General features: G+C 37.9%; 2 protein-coding genes across 5 annotated transcripts in view; one reads left to right on the top strand and one right to left on the bottom strand.

Moving 5' to 3' along the window:
- Positions 1-1,094: 1,094 nt before the first annotated feature.
- LOC122404629 (THO complex subunit 1) lies at positions 1,095-3,939 on the top strand. Its single transcript, XM_043408768.1, has 8 exons — positions 1,095-1,239; positions 1,332-2,024; positions 2,118-2,365; positions 2,617-2,916; positions 2,990-3,139; positions 3,212-3,359; positions 3,436-3,672; positions 3,744-3,939. The coding sequence occupies exons 1-8, from the start codon at positions 1,204-1,206 to the stop codon at positions 3,897-3,899; spliced, it is 1,968 nt and encodes a 655-aa protein (XP_043264703.1). The 5' UTR covers positions 1,095-1,203; the 3' UTR covers positions 3,900-3,939.
- Positions 3,940-4,333: 394 nt separating this feature from the next.
- LOC122404627 (collagen alpha-1(XVIII) chain) overlaps positions 4,334-22,587 on the bottom strand; it is a 313,588-nt gene continuing 295,334 nt past the window's right edge. For 2 of the 4 annotated variants that reach the window (XM_043408763.1, XM_043408766.1), the window contains 12 exons: positions 17,639-17,668; positions 16,446-16,815; positions 15,130-15,521; positions 13,572-13,676; positions 9,235-9,496; positions 8,619-8,713; positions 8,449-8,541; positions 6,932-7,054; positions 6,827-6,841; positions 6,386-6,580; positions 6,158-6,273; positions 4,334-5,815 (listed from right to left, as the gene is read on the bottom strand). In XM_043408763.1, coding sequence (XP_043264698.1) covers positions 5,521-5,815; positions 6,158-6,273; positions 6,386-6,580; positions 6,827-6,841; positions 6,932-7,054; positions 8,449-8,541; positions 8,619-8,713; positions 9,235-9,496; positions 13,572-13,676; positions 15,130-15,521; positions 16,446-16,815; positions 17,639-17,668 — 2,091 coding nt within the window. In that variant the 3' untranslated portion in view covers positions 4,334-5,520. The remainder of the gene's footprint in view (positions 5,816-6,157; positions 6,274-6,385; positions 6,581-6,826; positions 6,842-6,931; positions 7,055-8,448; positions 8,542-8,618; positions 8,714-9,234; positions 9,497-13,571; positions 13,677-15,129; positions 15,522-16,445; positions 16,816-17,638; positions 17,669-22,587) is intronic. The other 2 variants (XM_043408764.1, XM_043408765.1) reach the window with 2 other exon arrangements.

The following is a 22,587-nucleotide window of genomic DNA, read 5'->3' as shown; positions in this document are numbered from 1 at the left end:
TACTTTATTATTATTATTATTGCTATTGTAATCGTTGTTATTATCATTATTGCGCAGGACCTTCGGAATATAATTGTATATACATCTTTTCCTTTTGTATTTTGGATGAAATGTATATTTTAATAAAATATCCAAAGTATGAATTTTTTTAATTTTGTCTTCATATTATCCATACGTAAATAAAATCATACACTGGTATCTTATTTTGCTAAATCAGTCATAATTTTAAAATTGTTAAATAGAGTCTCAAGATACAGATTTATAAAATAAATTTATTTAATAAGTAAAATACAAGGGATTTATCTAATTTGTAATGTAATCGTTTTCGAATATTACACATTAATACGTGTACATACTCACAGGTACAATAATCGTTGCAGAGCTAAATTACAACCATTTTTAGTGAATAGACATATTCTCGAAATCGAGAAACAAATTCAATAAGTGGATACATTTTTCGACAAAATTAAAAAATTTCAAATCGTTCTGAAAAAATTATTTTCGGTTGAGGGGGTCAATTGCAATCATTTTTGGTGAATAGACATACCCCCGAAATCCTACGAACTTTCGAGAAAAAAATTCTTTATCGAAAATATACTGTGTGGCCGGAAATGTTTCTATAAGTTTTTAACGAAGCCTCAATCAACAAATTAGTATCCTTGATTTTCGTCTTATTTTGGCCTCTAGAATCTCCCATTAAAATTTTTCCCAGGGGTGGTCGAATGTATATGCATATGCTCATTCATAGGAACAATGAAGATAATTTCTTTTTTTTCGATAGTAAAAACATGATCAGGGGGTCTTAAAACGTGTATTTCCGTGTAAATTCTTTTCCATTATGGACTTTGCTTATATGTATGTGCCTATATAGCTCGAAACTTCAAAAACTTCAAAAACTTCATCGATTTTTTGAAGTTGCGTGAAACGCTGACCACACGTAACATGTAGCTCGTGCGGTAGGATTAGGATATGTCGGCTTTCCCCACCACTTCGTTAAACGCTAAGGAAATTCGTCGTTACTAGTGTCGCCGTCTATGCACTCAATTATGCCAAATCTGGCCACACTGCGCTAAGGAAGTTCGTCGTTACTATTCAGTACTGAATAACAAGTTTGTTATTGATAGCTTGCACGATGCTTAATACATAGCGAAGTAAACTTGTTAACTTTTTGTTCGAGTACATCGTGTAAATTTCTTTTATATCATGGCTATGTTCGAAGTATTAAGAAAAGAATATAGTGTAAGTATTGTGTTTATAATTTTGAACAATGATCATTTTGAGGTTATACACTTGATATTTTCAATGTTGTTCTGTTTGTTTTTTTTTCATAGGATTACTTGCAAAAATGTTTTAAAGTACCAGATATACAGACATTTCAAAAGAAATGCACGGAACGATGTACAAATGATAGTGACAGAAAAGCTGCAATTGATCAAGCATTAAGAGACACTCTTCTTGTGATTTTATCAGAGCAAGTGCCAAGCAATGTTTCGCTTCTCGAGACCTACATTACATTCTGCATCGAGCTATGCAGAAAGGACTTGGCGACAGCAAGCATGCCAGTTATGTTACTTAGCGATATATTTGATTCCATGACGCTCGATAGATGCGAACAACTTTTTACATTTGTTGAAAATAATGTTGTCGTATGGAAAGAAGATCTGTTCTTTAGTGCTTGTAAAAATAATTTACTAAGGATGTGCAATGACCTGCTGAGACGATTATCTCGGTCGCAACAGACTGTATTTTGCGGCAGAATTCTTTTATTCTTAGCCAAGTTTTTTCCTTTCTCCGAACGATCTGGACTCAATATTGTCAGTGAATTTAATTTGGAGAATTATACTGAGTTTGGATCTGAAAAATCAGAAGGAGACGTGTTGGAACAAATAACTAAAGATGATGATAAATCTGAGACCAAAGTACCAATTGATTATAATTTATATACAAAATTTTGGGCACTACAAGATTTTTTTAGAAATCCAAATCAATGCTATCACAAAATTCACTGGAAAGTATTTTCAGCAGTAAGTTCAAGTTACCGTTACGATACCATTATTGCAATCAAAAATATTTTCTTTGCTGGCAATTAAAACTTTTTTTGTTTATATTTTTTCTAGCATGCGTCAAGCGTTTTGTCAGCGTTTTCATCTTTTAAATTAGAAGAACAACGCAATTATCCTGCAACCTCTGTTAAAGTTGATTCTTCAATGGAAGGTTCTCATAAGGAAACCCCTTATTTTGCAAAATATCTAACAAATCAGAAATTACTGGAACTACAGCTATCCGATTCAAATTTTAGGCGATATGTATTGCTGCAATTTCTCATTCTTTTCCAATATCTTAATAGCACTGTAAAATTTAAAGCGTAAGTATCTACAATATACGTGGGCACATTCTTTGTGCACTTGTATTTTATTACAATTGAATTCACAATTCCTCTTCATAGAATTGCACATTTTTTTAAATCTCTAGTAAAATGACTTTTGAAAGCTATAAAATGATGTTTGTTTTCCAAAGCTTCCTTGCCAGTGGCTATGAGACAAGGTCTGCTTTCCTTAAATAGTGTTTTGAGCTTTTCATGTCACAGAGTTTCAATAACTTTTGCAATTTTTTAAGTGAAACGCATGAGCTGAAGTCGGACCAAATAGATTGGGTAAAAGGTACCACAGACCAAGTTTATGCCTTACTGATCGAAACACCTCCCGATGGCCCAACATTCGCTGAAACTGTAAAAAATATATTAAAACGCGAAGAGCATTGGAATGCATGGAAAAACGAGGGCTGCCCGCCATTCAAAAAGCCAGCTTCTGATTCTAATGCTGATGCAGAGGAATTAAAGAAACCAAAAAGGCCAAGACGTAGAATCGGAGATGTTATTAGAGATGCTCAAGCAGTAGGGAAATATCACATGGGAAAGTAAGTATAAATAAGCATAAACAAAAATATTTACATGTGTATTAGATGCGTAACTAAATTTAACTATCCATAGTCCAGAACTCACAAAACTATGGAATCTATGCCCTAATAATCTTGAAGCATGTAAATCGAAAGACAGAGATTTCCTTCCATCTTTAGAGACATACTTTGAAGAAGCTATTATGCAGTTAGATCCCAATGCAATGGTTGAGGATGAGTACAAGTAAGTATATTTCTTTTTTTTTTTATAATTTTTGTAATATTTTAAATTATCAGCTTCTTTTATAAAACGTAGGAAAGTAAACGATGGAAACTTTGGTTGGAGAGCATTGAGATTACTAGCCAGACGTAGTCCTCACTTTTTTGTTCATGGAAATTACCCTATTAATAAACTTCCTGAATATCTTGAGACAATGATTAAAAAAATCGCCAAAGATCGTCCAGTAAGTATAATACCTACGTTTGGTTAATTTGTAATAGTTCTGTCATTTAAAAATAAATTCTATATAATTATTAAAGCAAACGCAGTCCGATATAAAATTAGATACCGAAGAAACGCCGCCGTCAGAGTCGAACGATCAAGAATTCACCGAAGATGTTTTAAAACAAGATAGTGAACAAGTTGAGTCTGAAAATACGGATACGAAGGGGCGAAAACTAACAAAGGTTACGCCTGAAATGGTGGCAAAATTATCAGATATTTTAAAAAACGATTGGAAGAAATTAGCAACTAAGTTTGGTTATACGAGTGAAGAGGTAAACAAATAGTAGAATATAATTAGTCATGAGAAAAGTAGAAAATAAAACTATACGGTTACTTTTTTTAGATCACATTTTTCCAAGGGAAACCAACACCATACGAACAATGCAAAAATATGTTGGCAATTTGGGCAGAAGAAGACGTGGATGCGTCCATGGAGAATTTAGCGTACATTTTAGAAGGTTTAAAGTTCACAGAAGCACTGGCTGTTTTAAAATCTTAATTATATTTTTAAAGATCATCTATGTGAAAATGAATTTTAAGAAATGGATAGTACTATGTGAATTAACATTAAACTTTTTCAATTTTTTTTAATGATATTGTTTTGTAATCCCTGACCGTTGTTACATGTGATAACATTTCGTACACAGAGCAGCGGCGATTAGGACATTTAGGAGGTGTGGATAAAGGTTGGAACATGGTTAATTATCGTTCGATGAAGAGATCTCGGTTTAATTTTCTTTCTCTTTTACAAATAGAGTCGTCTCTGTTGCAGCGATTGTCATCGTCAATGGACAACGACATCGATCTCTTCATCGAGCCGCTGCGTTAAATGAGATTCAATTAGTCCAGTAGATGCACTTTTCGTCTTTTATTTAGAAAGACAATAATAAAGTGTACAAATAATACAAAATTTCGAAATAAAACGGTCCTTGGTGCAAACTATATCGAAGAACGGTTGGTTTCACATAGGGATGTCAAGATCTACGTACGACATCAAGGGACAATCTTCCGGTACGAAATATTCGCCAACAAGCACGCTGACAACCTAAAGATATAGATCGACCATTTCTGTATTTAATCGTAATAAATTAGTTTAATGTTAGTGATATCGTATCTTCGAATTATAGACACTGACTTAGATTCGATTTATGCTCGATGTAAAGCAAAAGTTTACGACGATTAGACCGCGAAACAGCTCGCAGAGTGGTAACGTTCCCGAGCGAACTATCAGTTATAAAATATTGCTACGTATACGCTAGTAATTTCGAAAGCTTTTATCGACTGTCGCAACTGTTAGGCCAATTTCTAACGGTCCGTTCACGGGTTCTGTCTGGCATTCGAACGACAACACGTGCATCGGCTCGCACAGATTGCGGATAATCGTACACGGAGCATAAATCTGGATTCCGGATTTCGAGAAACTTAATGGTCTTGCGGAATCCTCGTTAATCAACTTGTTTCCTTACATCTAACATACACGCTCATATGTATTGGCTAAATTGTAAATGCAATTCGATCGCGAATACGATGTTCGTTTTATTTAGGTCGTAGGGCAGCTGTTAGTTTTAAGTATGTTTTTTTTTTTCCATTTTATTTTTTTTTTATCTCTTAACAGTAAATTATGACTTGGGTACGGGCATATCTCGTCACGCCTTTAAGAATCTCCTCTCGTAGTAGCGATCTAAGTACTGGACGTTTATCGTGATGTAGGGAACTCTTAACGACGTCGAGTTCGCGTTGCTCGCCGATGGAATACTATATCGAATTATTCCGACCGCTCCGATAAGCGACGGATCAAAAAGTACAGGCAATCGATATGACACACTGATGAACGATGTCTAGACGATCAGTCTTATTTCTTAAAAAGAGAACGGAAATTCGTGTAAAGCGCTGGCTAATGACTCGCGATATGGGTTTTATAACCTTTGGAGTTAGAGATAGAGTTTCGCGGTTTTAGAAACGAGATGGTCACCGTTTCGATAGACCACGTCCTCGACGTCTTTTCTTCGAATTCTCGTCCATCGAACGGTGACGATCAACGGTCCCCATCTCGGTTTCTATGTATACAACGACGAGCGAATTGGTTTTATTTTGCTTGATATTCTGTTCGTCGGGCGCGATTAGTTGTCCATCAGAGCGTCCAAGTACTCCTTGTAATCGTTCTCCGACATTTCCTCCGCGTCCTCCGTAACTTCGACGCTCCGCCTTCTTCTTGTAATCTCGCTGGTCACTTCTATGCAGAGCAGAGCGAACTTGTTGTCGCACGAATAACGAACTTGCTCCAAGAGACGACCCCCCGTTAGGGGCGATCCTAATCCGTAACGATCAGAATTGCTCGAATGCCAGGCGTCGCAGTACGTGTCCATCGCGCGGTCTCCTAATTTGTGCGAGCCGTGCCAAGCCACCTTTTCTGGCCTGCAAGAAAGTCACGCGTTGATAAAGTTTCAAAAACACGCCTCCTTTACAGGAGCTAAGGTACAAAAGCTTATGCTTAGAATTAGTTGAACGTTCTATGTATATATTTAACTATCTCTATCTTAAATTCACAATGCAAGTATCTTTTAATTTTATTCGTTTCTTTGTTTTAGAGAGAATTCCGTTGAAGCTTATACAAGAATTTTGCACATGACACAAGAAGACCAAAACAAGGATGAAGAGTATACAAAAAATCTGACACCAATCCTGTAAAAGAGCTAATTCAAGTTTAAGAGATGATCTATTATAGTTGTTCAGGTAGAGAAATACTGGATGTTTTACCATGCAAAATCACTGAGGATGTTCTTCCCATTGAAACTGTAAATTCTAGGGTTCTGAGAGAAGTACGCTCCGTTTCCGTTGAACATTTCCTTCCAAGAGTTGAAGAGGACGTCTCCCTGAAGGGTTGGGAAAAGGAAATTTTGTAATTTGACTGGTAAGTTTGTTTACCAAGTTCAATGGGGGTACAAATAATTTTTAAACGTTTACAAGCTTTTTGTTTTAAATCACCTTTATGTTAACGATAGGGAGGTCTCTGTCCCCGAGTCTCACGATGCTGTCGACGTTTTGAACCCTGGAGCTGAGGAATGCACGGAACGTTCCCCTCAAGCCAGCTCGCTTTGCTTGTCGATAACAGGCATAGTCAGCTCCTCGTACGCCGTGCATGTCTCCGGTAAACGGTTCGTTCAGAGCAGCCATTCGTAACTGAAAGTTGTAACATCGTTTACTTGCTATATTCCTGTAGAAATCGATATTTATTGCTACGTTGGAACATTTAGGCGAGACACTCCGATCCTTCGATGCTTTAAACGGTACCAACTGTAACGTTTTCTGTACTTAAACTTCTGTACCGCGACGATAACAGGGGTAAAAAAGACTAAAATACATACAGAAGGTAATATTCACGGTGAAAAAGTTACATTAAAATGATTAAGGGCGTTCATATCTCACCATTCGTGGATACCACTTGGCAGCGGGAAGGAAATTCAGTACGAATTAGGTAATACATCTTATCAGTAACGTTTTACACTCGACAGGATTAAAATAGTAACTCACCCCCGTTCCATCTGCTTTTACAGGTATCTGGTTGATCAGGTTGGAAGCCTCAAAAGGTGGGTTTGCTGGAGGTGGCGACGTGGTCGGCGGTGCTGGAGTAGTTATTGATAAAAGAGATCCCAACTAGAGAATATAGGACAAATATTTCTAATTAAATGGATTCCCCTGCAACGGAGTTTCCTGGAAATTTATATACCGTGCCTCGAACAGCTACTTTCGTATCCCATTTACTGATGTTCACAAATATATTTACATACGCATAAATTTAAAAATAATTCCTAACGATAGTTTATCTAATAATTCTGTTCTATAGTTATTCGTATGTTTGTTTTCAGATAAAATTATGCAGGGCTGGTATTTGAATATAAAACGTTGTATTTGAAATTTCAGGTCGGAAAACAGGGAGTTTTCGTCGGGGTTGAAAGTCACGGGAATCGCCGCCGGCAGGCAACGGTCTCCTTATAAAACGAGCGGCCATCAAAGCTTTAAGGTAACGTCAAAATCTTAGAAACTTATGTGGCTTATACAAAATCGAGAATACTGTTATTCTTGAAATGTTTTTGATAATATTAAAAATAATATCGTACAATTTTTTTTAATATACGGGGAAAAATTTTAATGGGAGATTTCAGAGGCCAAAATAAAACGAAAATCAAGAATACTAATTTGTTGATGGACGCTTCATTAAAAAGTTATTAACGGTTAAAGTTCCGCCCGTACTGAATTTTTTTCTAGAAAGTGGGTAAGATTTCGGGGGTTGGTCTATTCACCAAAAATTATTGTAATTGACCCCCGTAACCGATAATAATTTTTCCAGAGAGATTAGAAATTTTTTAATATCGCCGAAAAATTTGTCTACCTTCCTGAATTTTTTTTCTCGAAACTGCGTAGGATTTCGAGGATGGGTCTATTCACCAAAAATTATTGCAATTGACCCCCGCAACTGAAAATAATTTTTCCAGAACGATTAAAAAATTTTTTTTTTCACCGAAAAATTTAGGCACTACCCCCTTGTGGATTTTTCTTAAAAATTTGGTTGACGCTGTACAGAAAAGTTGCCTAACACTCTTTTGTAGGTACCCATGAGCCCTACTTCAGAAAAAAATTTCACTAAAATATATTCACTATTGCAGGAGTTATGATTGTTTGAAAATTGGACCATTTTTATGGGGTTTCTCTCACTTTACGGGGTTAAACAATAACTTTTCGAATATTCTTAGAATTTCTACATATTCCTCACTAAAATACGCGTTGTTTGCCTTTTGAAACATTCAAATCCCTCAATCCGTTCAGAAGTTACGGCATTTTAAAGAATTTTTTTCTCGAAAATGCGTAGGATTTCGGGGGTATATGTAATGACCAAAAATGATAGTAATCGATCCCTGCAATCGAAAATAATTTTTTCAGAATGATTTGAAATTTTTTAATTTTTTAACGAAGCCTCAGTCAAGAAATTGATATTCTTTCGTATTTCTCGAACTCCCTGTATAATAATAGTAAACGTATGTTATACTAACTGCAATGTATTGCCAGCCATTGTTCACTCTAACGAGAAGCGCCTGTTCGTCTATGATGTACGCCAATGTTCCAACCGGACTTACAGCGGACATCTAAGGGACAAGAATCAGTTAAAATGTTATTAAAATCATTACGAAATTTCATTGTTTCCTATCGCGAGAAATATTACTTTTGTCATGGCTTCGGTGTTTTGGAAAGTCACTGCTCCAGGTACGATCTTCGTCGTGCTCTCCAAAGGACCTCTCGTTGCCACGGTCGCGGAACCTTGCGAAAGTTTAAACAAAATTTGATTGACAGATTGACAGAATCAAAAAACAAATATACTAAAATTAATCATGTGCTTCTTTCCAACTAATTAAATAGAATTCATAATATGCGTACGACGAAAGCTTAATGCGCTTTCTAAAAAAATTATTTGCTATAATACTTTACATTAATATGAATTACCTAATTGCTCTGTTAATTCTTTCAGTTGCTTCAATTCACGTAGAGCCTGTAATTCGACCAGACCTTGCAGCGTGAACAAATATTTTTATAATTGAACCCTTCGTTCTTTGGAATATTTCATTCAATATTTGTAATGGTCTTTTTACGTATCGCAGATTGTACAAACATATAATTAATTTTTGTAGGGGGTCGTAGAATTGATATAGGAAATAGATCGTTCCGAATAGTTCACGGATTCATGTTTCTTTTGACGGAACAAACGAACAATTTATATCGTTATTATTTATATTTAGTAAGATGGACATAATTGAATAACGTTGTACTTAATTGTCCGTTACCTTGTCTGATTCCGTAATAGTCCTTCTCGCCAAATATATGGCTTCTACTTGATCCTGACTCTTCTTTCTGTCCACCTAGCATTCCTGGCGGTCCTGGTGGTCCAGGGGGCCCTGGGGGGCCTGGGACTGGAATATAGTTTCCTTGAGACGGTGGTCCAGGTGGTCCTGGAGGTCCTCTTTGGCCGTCCCTTCCAGCTTGTCCAGGAATCCCAGGGAAACCTTCGTCTCCTTTATCGCCTTTTATCTGAACATTGTTCAAGGCCTAATCGATAACTTACATTACTCCTGGAGTCCAGATAAATGGAAAAGACCATTACCAGTCGTTACAAACACTACGTTCATCTCAGTTACATTGAGAATATAACTAACTTTCGAATAGAGACGTTAGACACTCATTTTATATCAAACAGTTCGTTGGAAGTAATTTTACGTAATTAGTTTGACGCCAGGCATTTCGATACGTGAACGTTATCTCGAATTACGGTTTACACGTTGAATAATAGTTAAAAAATAAAGACTCTTAGTGGTCGATTTGACGAGCAAACAGCGTTTACTCAACATAAATCCGCGACTCGAACCTTCCAGAGTAAATAGCGATTGCAATTATGTAGATTATCTACTCTGTCCTTCGCGTGCAGTTCGAAAACGACGGATTAGAGGGGATTACACGGAATCATTTTAATCTCTTATAAGAGGTGGTCTACGTGACGTTCTTCTATTTCAACAGATCGCTGACATCTACGGATCATCGAATTTTGTACCCCCCGCGAAAATACCCCGTTCGAACGAAAATTTCGCCTGTTCCGATATCTTTGCGCTTCGATAGAAAATATCTTCCCTGTCCCGCGAGAACGAGACGAGAAAACTTTAACAATTTAAAATTCATGTCGCCACGTTGCTATTCGCGTTATATTAACTCCCCCCAGGTATTCATTTTTGTTACGATTCAAAAGTCGCAATATTACGAATATTCTTCCTAAATCCGCTCAAAAAACTTATTGCCAGCGTTTGTATCACGGGGAGGGGAACAGTTGTAAAAAAAAAGACAAGCTTAGTCTCGACGAAGATCGAAGGTTACGCGAAAGTCTCGAGGCGTCGTTGTAAATCACCGTACGCGTCTTCGTGACGCGATAAAAGCGTCGAGTTTGCCTTACGTCCGCGCGAACGGCTTTTAAACCAAAGTGTAGTAAATTAAGAGCTGCCACGCGCATTCGGCGCGGCTTGTCAGTTGTCACCGACGCCCCCTCCCGGGTTGGAAGTTTCGACGAATTTTTGTTTGGGTCGTCGAATAAATCGGGTCCCGGTGGCTTCGGTGACCGATAAAGATTGCGGGGGAAAAAGGGGTGGTGGGCGTGCGTCACTCGCACACTTGCATTAATTTCCGTCACCCTCGCGGTTCCGTTCCTTGCTAGGACGACACGGTACCGTCGGGGGCGACGGAGGTAATCTACGAGCACCCGCTACAAGTTCCGCGTTGGTTCGCGCCGAGTGGTTGCTACGACTGAAAAATGTTCCGCCGCGGCTCCGGGATCTACTCGCCGGCGAGCCTTTCACGTCCAACCTGTGATTAAACAGCTTTGAAAAACATCAAATCGAGCCGCGACGCGAATAAAAACGGAGAAACGCGAATTGGAACTTGAACGAAAGCGTTACGTTTTTCATTGTATGGTTGGCGTGAAATGAGACTGAAATTTCAAATGAAATTGCTACCGCTTTTGGGCTGAGTCCCTTAAATTATGGTCATCGTAATATTACGTTGCGATATTAATAGGTTTTATACATTCTTTGGTGCCTCTAAAGTGAATCTACGGGAGTTACGTGATTGTCGAGGACGCTAATGCAAGTAGAAATTACGAGTATTGGTCAGACATGATAGTCAAGGCGTACTTTTTAGTGAGCCTCTTAAATTATGGTTATTGTAATATTTATACAATATAAATAATTTCTATATATTCTTTGGTGTCTCTAAAGTGAATACACAGAGTTATGGAATTGTTGAAGACGCCGAAAATTAAGTAGAAATAACGAGCAACGGTCAGACACGTTAGTCAATTTTTTCTTTTTAGTGAGCCTCTTAAATTATGGTCATCGTAATATTTATACAATATAAATAATTTCTATATATTCTTTGGTGCCTCTAAAGTGAATTTACGGGAGTTACGGAATTATCGAGGACGCTAATGCAAATAGAAATAACGAGGAATGGTCAGACACGTTAGTCAAGTTTTTCTTTTTAGTGAGCCTCTTAAATCATAGTCATCGTAACATTTATATAGTATAAATAATTTCTATATATTCTTTGGTGTCTCTAAAGTAAATACACAGAGTTACGGAATTGTTAAAGACGCCGAAGATTAAGTAGAAATGACGAGCAATGGTCAGACACGTTAATAAAGTTTTTCTTTTTAGTGAGCTTTTTAAAGCATAGTTATCGTAACATTTACATAGTATAAATAATTTCTATATATTCTTTGGTACCCCTAAAATAAATACACAGAGTTACGGAATTGTTGAAGACCCCGAAAATTAAGTAGAAATAACGAGCAATGGTCAGACACATTAGCCAAGTTTTTCTTTTTAGTGAGCTTCTTAAATCATAGTCATCGTAACATTTACATAGTATAAATAATTTCTATATATTCTTTGGTACCCCTAAAGTGAATATACAGTGTGAGTCTATATGGAGTCAATATTTAACATGAGTTTTGTGAAATTATTGAGGACTCCAACACAAGTAGCAGTAATGAGCAATGGTCAGAGGTTAGTTAGTTTGCAGTTAGTTAGTTAGTTAGTTAGTTAGTTAGTTAGTTAGTTAGTTAGTTAGTTAGTTTGTCAGTTAGTTAGTTAGTTTGTCAGTTAGTTAGTTGACATACTAGTCAAGACATACTTTTTACCGAGCCTCTTAAATTATGGTCCTTGTAATATTTACACAATACAAATAATTTCTATAAATTCTTTGATGCCTCTAAAGTGAATATACAGTGTCCATATAATGTCTATATACTGAAATCAATGTTCGACGCGAGACTTATGGAATTGTCGAAGACTCTAACGCAAGTAGAAATAACATGTAATGGTCGGACAAGCGAAATATTAAACCTCTCCGGGAAAAATATAAAACCACCGTCAGCGTGCTCACGGATTCTAAAAATCGAAATATTTATTTTCCATAAATTGACGTTTCGAAGTCTTAAAAATAATATGCAAGTTGTACCATATCGAAATTCGCATTAATAGGAAGTTATAGCCCGTTAGCGCCAGCCGTATGCACGGACGGGTTCATTATGAAATTTCAAACGCGTTTTTCTCGAAACACTGGCTTTCATAACGGCGTACACGATAACTGCAAATCGGTTTAAGCGATTAGCTTTATTATTTGATATCGATATTCTTCATAACGGTCCGCATCGGTTCACAAGCGTATTTTTTCCCCCCATTTTTCATTTACTTATAATGAAACTACACCAATTTGTCACGAAAAACGAATATTGAAATAATAATTCACGCGAAACATAAAATACCACAAAGAAACTCTGACGAAATGAAAACAAAATAGTAAAAATTATAGGAAAATACTTAGTCTTTGAATTATTTGATTAGAGTTGAAAATCATCCAAGTGAAAACTAACTTTGTATTGATAATAGCGAGGACCTAGTCTAGTATATTCCCTAGAACACGTAAATTGAGTGAAAACAAGGATGACTTTCTAAAATCAGAGAGTTCGAAGTTGGTGCAAACCCATGTTCGCCTTTTATTTTTTACGCAGAATGACCTGCAAAACTTTGCAATGGGGGTCGTAGATTACCGTGTACATCTCCACTTTAACCCGTCACCCGTTACAGGACAGGACAAAAATGTGTCCATTAACTTTATCCGTTTCACGTTGGGAAACTCTTCAACGTTCTCACATTGTCTTCTGACCTTTTCCTGCACGTTGCTCGCGATAAAAATATCACAGACAAACAACAATCTGATATTCGTTGAGCTTCCGATAACAAATGTTTGATGAGACTGAAATTTTTCTATTTTTACGAAACTTTAGAAAGTTTTCTAACAGTTACCAGATTAAATTGTGTAAAAAGGTTACCCTTAAAAGAATGTTATCTCGTTTAATGTTTCGTACGATAGGGGAAATGCAGGAGAACGATAACTGTGCCAGCACTGGGCTCGTAATATTAAAAATGAAACGAAATATCTCTTAAGGTATTAAGTTTTGTATAATTATATAAGGAACCGGTACTTTTGACTAATAAAAATTTAACCAACGATCCAACGTAAATAAATAACGGTAAATTTAATATTGCTGGTTCGAAGGGAAATTGTAAATTGTACTTACACCAACGGAAACTCCGTAAGGACCCGGTGTTCCGGGTTCACCTTTTTCCCCCTTGGGTCCTCCTGGTCCAACAGGTCCGGGTAGTCCAGGATTTCCAGGGCGGCCCTGTTGGAAGCAGTTACCGATACGTAACGTTCGTGTTATACCTTCCGTGCATGAATATTCTATGTTCATTAACCCTTTAATTAATCTCGCGCGCAAGTCCGTCTACCGTACACTCGCTCGATTACTGTGATTTCTAATTTCATGACACAATTATTACGCTGTCTATCGTTATTCGAACCAATAAACACGTTCAATCTGATTCGACGTTATTTGGGAGATTATGTACAGAGGGCAATCTTTAAATTAGCATCTAGTTGGCCAAAAAGTAATGTCGGAGCTTTCAGTAAGAATTGCTTTACTAAACATTTTGATTCACAATATTTTGCGTTAAACTTTTGTACTTTTTATTGGGGAAAAAATCGTCATCTACTCAGAGAAATCTGACACTAATTATTGGTCAACCCTAATAATAGTACTGGTGGGCTGTACGGTGCTATGTAATACTTACTTTCATAGTGTTCTGTGCTCAGCATTGGAAAAAGAGTATTAGAATTTTAGAATTGTAATTTTCACACGCCAGCGTGTAATTATTCAACATTTTAAACGGAACACGATACGCGTTAATTATCGTCTAGTTTCGCCATAGCGGTTTCGTGTCTGGTAATTTAACGATCGTAAAATATTTTGCTTAAAACTTTGGAACGAAATTGTACAGAAATTAAGGAAAAAGCAAAGAACAGACATCTCTTTTTCTAATACTAAATATTAAATCGTCCGATTATAAAAGTCGTTACGACTCGAAGGGGAAAATTGAATATCGAATCGGATATTTAGAATTTTATATTCTTCTTAATAGTGTATAAACTTTAGATTAACCTGGATTCTAGATACGTTATTTAGAGCGTTTTGAAATGCAGAATAAAATGAATATAATAGATTCTATCAAAAAGAATGAAAAATTCAGATTCGACGTTATATAGTTTCACCCTCCAAGTGAAACTATTTTTATAAGGACAGTATTTTGGTATAAAAAAAGAAACAATTATGTGTATTCACTTAAACCAAATATACTGTGCATTGCATTACTATTGATGTGAATAATAATGTACTAGTATTTAGTAACTCCCTTTGCTTGTACAGGGTGGTCTACCACAAACAGGAGACTCTGATAATACACTTCAATAATCATAAAATCCTGATCACATCAAATATTTGCAAAACAAGAATACTGTAAGATTCCACTGACATTTCTTTCACAGATAAAACATAATATCTGGGAATATTCCAAATTAGAGACACTAAACGATATAATATTCTTTTCCACCCATAAAATACTATAAAAAAAAATTCCAGTGCAGTTTATTCGGATTTGAACTACTAAATGGGTGAAACTTAATGAGTGAAGGTCTCCCGTTTCTAGCGGACCAGCCTGTAAGAAGGAAATCAGATGCGTACGATGAAAGGCGGAAGAAATTATATAGATCTATAAAATAACGAAAGGTTGTTCTCATACCATCCATCCGGGTAACCCAATTTCTCCCATAATTCCCGGTTTTCCAGGTGGTCCAGCGGGACCAGGTGGTCCTCGATGTCCTTTGGTACCCCTCTTGCCCGCCGTGCCCTTCTCACCCTTGATAGTAATGTAGTCACCGGAGCTCGCTATAGCCGTGGCTCCTGGCGGTCCTCTCTCGCCTTTATCGCCCTTTGAACCACCGACTCCTGGCGCGCCGGCGTCTCCATCTTTGCCTGGCTCTCCTTTGTTGCCTTGGGGTCCTTGAATGCCGTTCACACCGGGAATCCCGGCTGGTCCTGAGTTACCTTTATCTCCTTTCTCCCCTTTGGTGCCCTTATCTCCTTTATGCCCGCGCGGACCCATCTCGCCCCTGTCACCTTTCTCTCCTAATACTAATTAATCGAAGAGATTCGATTGTATTGTTTGCGAGCGACGAAATTCAGAGATATGCTCGGTCCTCGAGCACAGGACTCTCCTAAAACGTGTTCCACCGTGCGTTCCAACTCGCACCAACGTCTCAAAGGGGTGAAAATTACAAAGTCATGGGGGTATTGCTGTTTATACTGTCATTCTTTCAATTTGTGATCTTTTTTTTTAATAGTAGGTAGGTTGTTTCGTACTGAGATTTTGCAGATATATTTGTTCATCTTATGAGCATGTACAGTATTTTTTTCATCGAGATATATTAAACATTGCGGGAGATATAACTTCTTGTTTTAAAAAATGCATTTAAATTAGCTTGCATGATAGTTCAAGATCTAGCAGACCGATTGGTTTCTTTGGGGAGAATATTCAGCAGACACGTCTTTATCGCTGAAACTAGAGATTTAAAAAAATATTGAGTTTTACTATTTTTTGTAATATGCCAAAGACAGAAGGTTGAAAAATAGAAACTCGAAACTCCAAGTGCCGCCATTCCATTATTTATCGAGATTTTGATTTCTCCCTAGTTCCTGCTACAACTACACTCTTCCTAATGAAGATACCTTAGCCCCCTCTGTTTCGTGAAAGCCAGTGTTCCACTATTTTCAAAAGAGCCATCAAACAACAAGTCATAACTCCCACAATTTTTAATATTTCTCGATGAAAAAAATACTGTACACGTTTGTAAGATGAATAAATATATCTGCAAAATCTCAATGCAAAACAGCTTGCCTACCATCAAAGAAAAAATCACAAAAAAGGTCGAAAGAGCCTAGACAGCAATATTTAAGCAAGTTTACGTTCAATGTGAAATACACGAGCCTCTGAATTTTACGTCCACGTGTTTCCATACACTTTATTACTCGAAATAATTTATTTCGATCGAGTCGTACCTGATTCCCCAACGTTTATTGCCCCAGGTCCAGTGACGCCGGACACGCCTGGTGGTCCTGGTGGTCCCGGAGGACCTAGTTTCCCTTCCGGTCCCGTGTCGCCCTTGTCGCCCTTCTCAGCCGGCCTTCCGTTCTCACCCGGAGCCCCAGGTAGCCCCGGCGTTCCAGGAGCCCCGGGTTCACCTTTGAATCCCTGAATTCCTCGCGGCCCTTCTTTCCCGTGATCGCCTTTAACGCCCTTGTGTCCCGATTCGCCCCTGTTTCCTTTGGCACCCACGATTCCCGACTCCCCTTTCTGTCCTGGATTCCCTGGAATGCCTGCCTCGCCCTTCTGTCCTGGCAGCCCTGGCCTCATCGTGATTTCATCCATCTAAACAGAAATAATTCAATACAGAACAGAGATATCCAAATATCTGCGTGGAAAAATTGTCGAACAAAGTTACTGTTGAGAATTAGCATTGCATGCATGTATCTTTAACCCTTTGCATTTCGAATTATATTTCAATTTTGTTACCGGCAGCTCCCAACGCCTTCAAGTGTCTTATTTGAAATTTACCTGTTAAAATATCTGTTTTATTTACACTGCTGTTGTATTTTGTAATTTTTGATTTGGACTTGAAAAAATGTTAATGGGTTAATGAAAATTTGTATCCATTGGTGCAGTCCCTTCCCTTGAAAAAATCAGTACTACCTGAGGAGGACACTCGTTTATTGCACTCTCTGATTAGAAAACCTTCAAGCTAAGAACAGAATTTTCGTTTTGTAAAACTACACTAACATTGGAACTACCAAACCAGTCAAAATGACCCATCCGTAATTTCTAATAAAACCTGTAAAAAATTTACCGTAATTTTCTATAAGAGAATGAATAAACACTTATTTCAATTTCAATTTCCTTGATACCAATAAACACACTACAATTGGCGGTAGTTCTAGTGTTATTGAATACATACTTAGGTCGAAACTATGTTGTATTTATTTAGCAAATAAATATTCAACAGTTACATCGTTTTAAGGGACGTCTGTAACGATAGAGACATTGTTTAAACAGAAGGTTTTTCTATATTTTGATCTACGAGTCGTAATTGTCTCCACAAAAGGAGCAATCGAGCGCCGTTTAAATTTCGCTAAATTATAGAGTCATATCGGAGCTTTTATATCGAAAGCACTCCGATTATGGTGTGGTTACTTACCCTGTAAGCTCCCCGGCGTCCCCAACTGAGCTGCTTGCGCATAATAGACGAAATTTCTCTGTTTAATCATTGGTACAATGTCGTAAAGCTAAAAGCAGCCGGTCGACGTGCCACCTGCCCCTTTGAGTCGTCTAATGACGAACAATCGTCGTTGGAACGGTCGACTATATTAAAGGGCGATACTCTCGAACGTTTCGTCGAAACGTTTATTCCGCGCTCGAGTTGTTTGCTTCGCAAACGGGCGACTTCGAGAATTTATGACAAGTTTGTACGTTCGATCACCGAAGAACTAGCATATTGAAAACATTTCTAGCGATTCTCTCTCGTGGGTGGACTCGAAAGCAGCGCCTCTGGCTAAATACAGTCGCATCCGTAGACTCGTCGTCGATACGTTTGTAACGTCCAACGTCTGAAAATGAGACTTTGCAAAGGTGGGATCGCTTGTAAAGAAATTCGTACTCGCCACGGATTGTTTCCTTTATTCCCTATACAGTCATTCGTCGAACAAAAAAATTGTGTCGCTATAGAGAAGAAGAAATTAGTTTTCTAAATGAACCCAAGCGTACCTTTACTGTCGCTAGAATTCTTTCAACACTTTCGTCGAAAAGAAAAGAGAGGGTTATTATAGTAAATTTTGTTAAAATGCTCGATTTCATTACTGTGAAAAATGTTAATCTTGACGTTAAAATAGGTAGATTTTTCAAGAATAAATTTTACATTTCTATAGCGATATATTCTTTTTATGAAGTATTGAATTATATGAAGCACTGGTTGGAGTCAAAGTAGGAATTAGATGAATTTTTTTGCTCAATCTTTGTTCCTACTGTATTTAATAGTGTTTTTATAAGCACAAAAATTTATAGTATAATCTCTATTCCTATAGACCTGCTTTCCAGGATTCATAGAAAGGGGATTGTATTATAATTAGTTGGACAGTATCGACGATGACGCAATCGTTGAAAATCGTTTATAGGAAAAGGAAAGCGTCCATTGTATCTTCATATATGTCAAACGCATTACCGCCATTATAATGGAAAACAATGGTTTCGTAATAAATGCCATTGACATTTTTAACAAAATTTCTGTTCATTACGCCGTAATTTGAGAAGAATTTTCCCGTCTTCATTTTCTTTTAATAACACCAAAAACTTGTTTCTCTTTCCCTGCAGACGACGACACATTCTTGTTTGATAGACGTAAAATATACTAAATAATGGATAAGCCCACTCTAAACCCACCTTCAAGACTCTGCTCGTGGCATCTTCGAGTCCACTGTCGAGATAAACATCTTGTTTTAATAAAGGAAAGGAAATTTCTGTACCAGTTTCTTGACACAGATATTAGATGTATTAAGTAAAAATTAGCAAACTAATAACTCGCTTTTTTTTTATTTACAACGAGAGAAGAGTGGTGAAAATTCAACCGACTGGTACTATCGTAATTGTAAACTTTTATTATCAAATTTTAAATAATTCTTTCCGCGTTTAAAATTTTCTTTCGTTCTCCTTGTCGCTGGCCCCATTTTGCACAAACGTCGGTTTATCTCGCTCGATAATTAATTCTCCGTACAACGATCCAGCGGGCACAATAAAGTACCCTGATTAGCGAACGGTAAAGCGAGAAACAGTCGCGAAAAGCGCAAATCAACATTGGGCGGCGCGCGTTTATTCATCGATGAACGTTTCGAATCGTTCCTCTCGACGGACACTCGTTTATTCAAACGTTTACAGGTCTTTGCTTCTGTAACCGCAATCGAATCGAGTGTTCTCTTCCCTTTTTTCCCCCTTTTTTTTCCTTTCGTCACACGAACGCTTTCGGAACGTCTATTTATCAACGCCAGCATTCGTTCCATTATACGTCATGCCTGCCTCTCAAAAGCTTTTCCACCAAGTGGTTTAGAACTTTCGAACTTCCTTCGGCTATTGACAGAGCGTCCAGCATTCAATGTAGGCATCTTTCATTCCGCCTTCTTCTCTTTTATTCTCAAAGCGGCTCTATCGCGGCCGTTTCTGACGCGCTCGCGGTGATTGAAGAGCCGCGATACGTCGAATTAACGATAATTCGATAAAAGAACGATCGTGGAAGCTCGTACAGACGGTTTCCTGCTTGCGAGGAAACCATACTCAATTTTTAATGAAACTTTATAGGGTACGAATCGTTCCGAGCAGTTAGGGTAAACTCGAAGGAAAACGTACTTCAAACATTTTCCATAAGAATCAACGAAAAGTTCTTCTCATTTCTATTTATATACTTGGATATCAATCTATGTACAAAAGAGATTTTACTATAAAGATTTAGAACAATGTGGGTCATTCGATATTGCTCGAGTGTTTGCTGTCGCAACAGCGATGTTCCAACGGAAGAATTTTTCAATCTTCGAGCGAAATTTTCTTGAAAATTAAGGAAAAGGTGTCGCCCGTTAATATTTTCTTTCAATTTATAGGCGATGACTTTTACTTAATGGTCAGACTTACTTAAAAAGTTTCCACTTTGAACAGAAAATGAATATTCGTTGTGAAAATTAAATTAGAAACGAGAGTTATATTTTCTTCTATAATGTATCTTTCTAAGGCAGAAATGTGTAGATTTTCTGAGGGAACAGAACAGGTGTGTGAAATATATATAGTGTCAGCAAATTAACCCAGAAGCAACACAGTAACGCATCATTTGAAGCGATCAGGTTTACCGCCCATGCCTAATATCTAATTGCATCATTCTACCTTAATGATCGTTGTGGTTGAGTACCCGAAGAGTAAAGCGAAACAGGGAATAATTATAAAGGGTCTGCGTCTCGTTTACGATCACACATACCACATAATTCTTACCGAAGTAACTGATAATAAAATCTTACGGAATCATTTATCATAAATTTCAGGATCTGTTTGGTATTTACGACTAGAAAGTTAAAAAAAGACATTTTTAAAGTGGGAATTGTTCTATTATTTCTTCCAAGTGAGATTGTGGCGGCAGTTCCCGTACTCGCCAACAGAGGGCCACGCTCTTGTCTCTCTCGCAAGTGCTCGACCTCTTTTTTAGAATTACTAGTTTCAACTATTTCTCGCCCACCGGTTTTTGGAGAACTCCAAACTCGATCTCCCCCTTTGAGAAATCGTTGACGTTACAAATTATCAAAAAGTGAACGGTTACATGTTTTTAAATTCCACAAGCCACATTCCCCAAACTTCCCCAATAGCTTCTCCTAATTACACCAGGCGTGTTTAACCCTTTGACTACTAAAAAACGCCTATAGGTGTTCAGTCGATCAGTTAACTATGTGCATATAACGCCCATGAGCGTCAAAAAGTTTTCCGTTAAAATTGACCGTAGTCAAAAGGTTAATTGAGAATCGTTGTATCCGTTTTCCATTTTCCGTTTCGCGGCTGTTATTTGCGCGATGGCCGCCCGACAGATTCGGTACGTCCACGAAAATGCTCCACCTCGGTTGGGATGTGTGTTTCCGTACGACTCGTCGTCGTTCTCCTAAACAACTTCCCTCGCCAAGTCACTCACCTGGCGTACCTAGTCGGTACAGCCTAGAAATTGGTTTCTGTATTCTCCAGGGAAATCGGACGACTGTACGTTAGAGCACGGAACCAGCACCGGGTCACGTAAGATAACACTTGAGGTTGAAGCGAGATATTTCCTCTGCCGAGGATTCCAGGTGCCTTTGCAAGGTCGCAAGGCTGCCCCGGGGGAGTGGGCGCGCGATGGAGGCTTGGCCGAGTTGATTCCACGAGTTTCCCCGATGTTTTAGGAGAATTTTACCGCGCGCGGTGTTAAGGCGGCTCCCCCCTCGTCTTTCCGGCGGGAATAGTTTTTAAAGCGTTTCCTAAAAGTTTGGATTCTCGTTCAAAGGAATAACGAAGGCATAGTACAACTCTGAATGCGTTCCGCTTAATATCTCCCAACCTGACGAATATCTCGAAAACCAATTAACTAATTAATTTTTGGTTAAATTTAATTCTGATTCGAAGTTTTTGAAGAAATCCACTTTGAATACTTATCGAGTAATAACAGAACACGGCGTGGATGTCGACGCAAGTAGAAACACCGATTAATGGTCAGACCTGGCACGCAAATTATACTCGATCGATATTTCTATTTGATAAATTTGTAAAAAGGATCTAAAGAGCTATGCTTGTCGCGTTATAACACGTTTGTTAAAACGTGTGCAAAAAGAGCAGCCCGGTCAGTGATTTTAAAGTCGCATTCTAGCACATTTCGATTTCCGATTCAAACGTAGATTTATCCCGCCCGCAGCGTGCGTTCATCGATCCGTAACATTATAATGATATCGAGGGAGTCGTAAAATTCCTTACGCGCGTTTCATATTTTTCTACTTCGTTCATCTGGTTCCCTTTACCCCGATAAGGCGTGTACCTTGCACACGTGTCACCGGGCAACAAACGGACCCGTTTTAATTTACTTTTTGCCCGAATTCAGCGACCCCGGTGCTCTTGCGGGTGTACGTGAGCTTTTTTTCTGAAATTCTTTTACGGATGCAGGCTATCCTGCGCGAAAGTATTATTCGCGCAGGGCTCTCGCCGTGTCGAGAAATCTTTTAACGTCTCGCGCGACATTGTACCGTACGGACAAATAGTAGCGCGGGGGCTTTAAAGCCTTAATGTCTCTCCACGAAACTTTACGCGTGTCAAGGGTGCCTCCTGCAGAGGACAAGCATTCTCTTCATCGAGACGTTAACATTTTATATTGGCGTGTACACTTTAAAAGATTAAATGAATATTTTCTTTTAATCGAAATTCAAAGATGGATATTAATAATTAACTTCGAACGAATTGTTTATAATATTTATTCTTCGTAGGAGCGATAAAAAGGCTGGAATTAAAAACTTATCGACCACCGTTGTTCTCCCGAATTATGCGCGGCTCAACTTCCGTAACCGTAATTCATCTAAAGCACATGATAAATTCGCGTTTCGAGTCCTTATT

This window comes from Colletes gigas, unplaced genomic scaffold (genome assembly GCF_013123115.1).
Source record: "Colletes gigas isolate AHSC1104 unplaced genomic scaffold, ASM1312311v1 Colletes_gigas_Sc00003, whole genome shotgun sequence".
Lineage (NCBI taxonomy): Eukaryota > Metazoa > Arthropoda > Insecta > Hymenoptera > Colletidae > Colletes > Colletes gigas.
This window is presented reverse-complemented; position numbering and strand designations above follow the sequence as displayed.

Bases quoted from the DNA above. Each gene is read 5' to 3' on its own strand.
- LOC122404629 (XM_043408768.1), top strand. From the start codon at position 1,204: ATGGCTATGTTCGAAGTATTAAGAAAAGAATATAGT. The intron at 2,917-2,989 runs GTAAGTATAAAT...AACTATCCATAG, and splicing joins GGGAAATATCACATGGGAAA to TCCAGAACTCACAAAACTAT. The intron at 3,360-3,435 runs GTAAGTATAATA...TAATTATTAAAG, and splicing joins AAATCGCCAAAGATCGTCCA to CAAACGCAGTCCGATATAAA.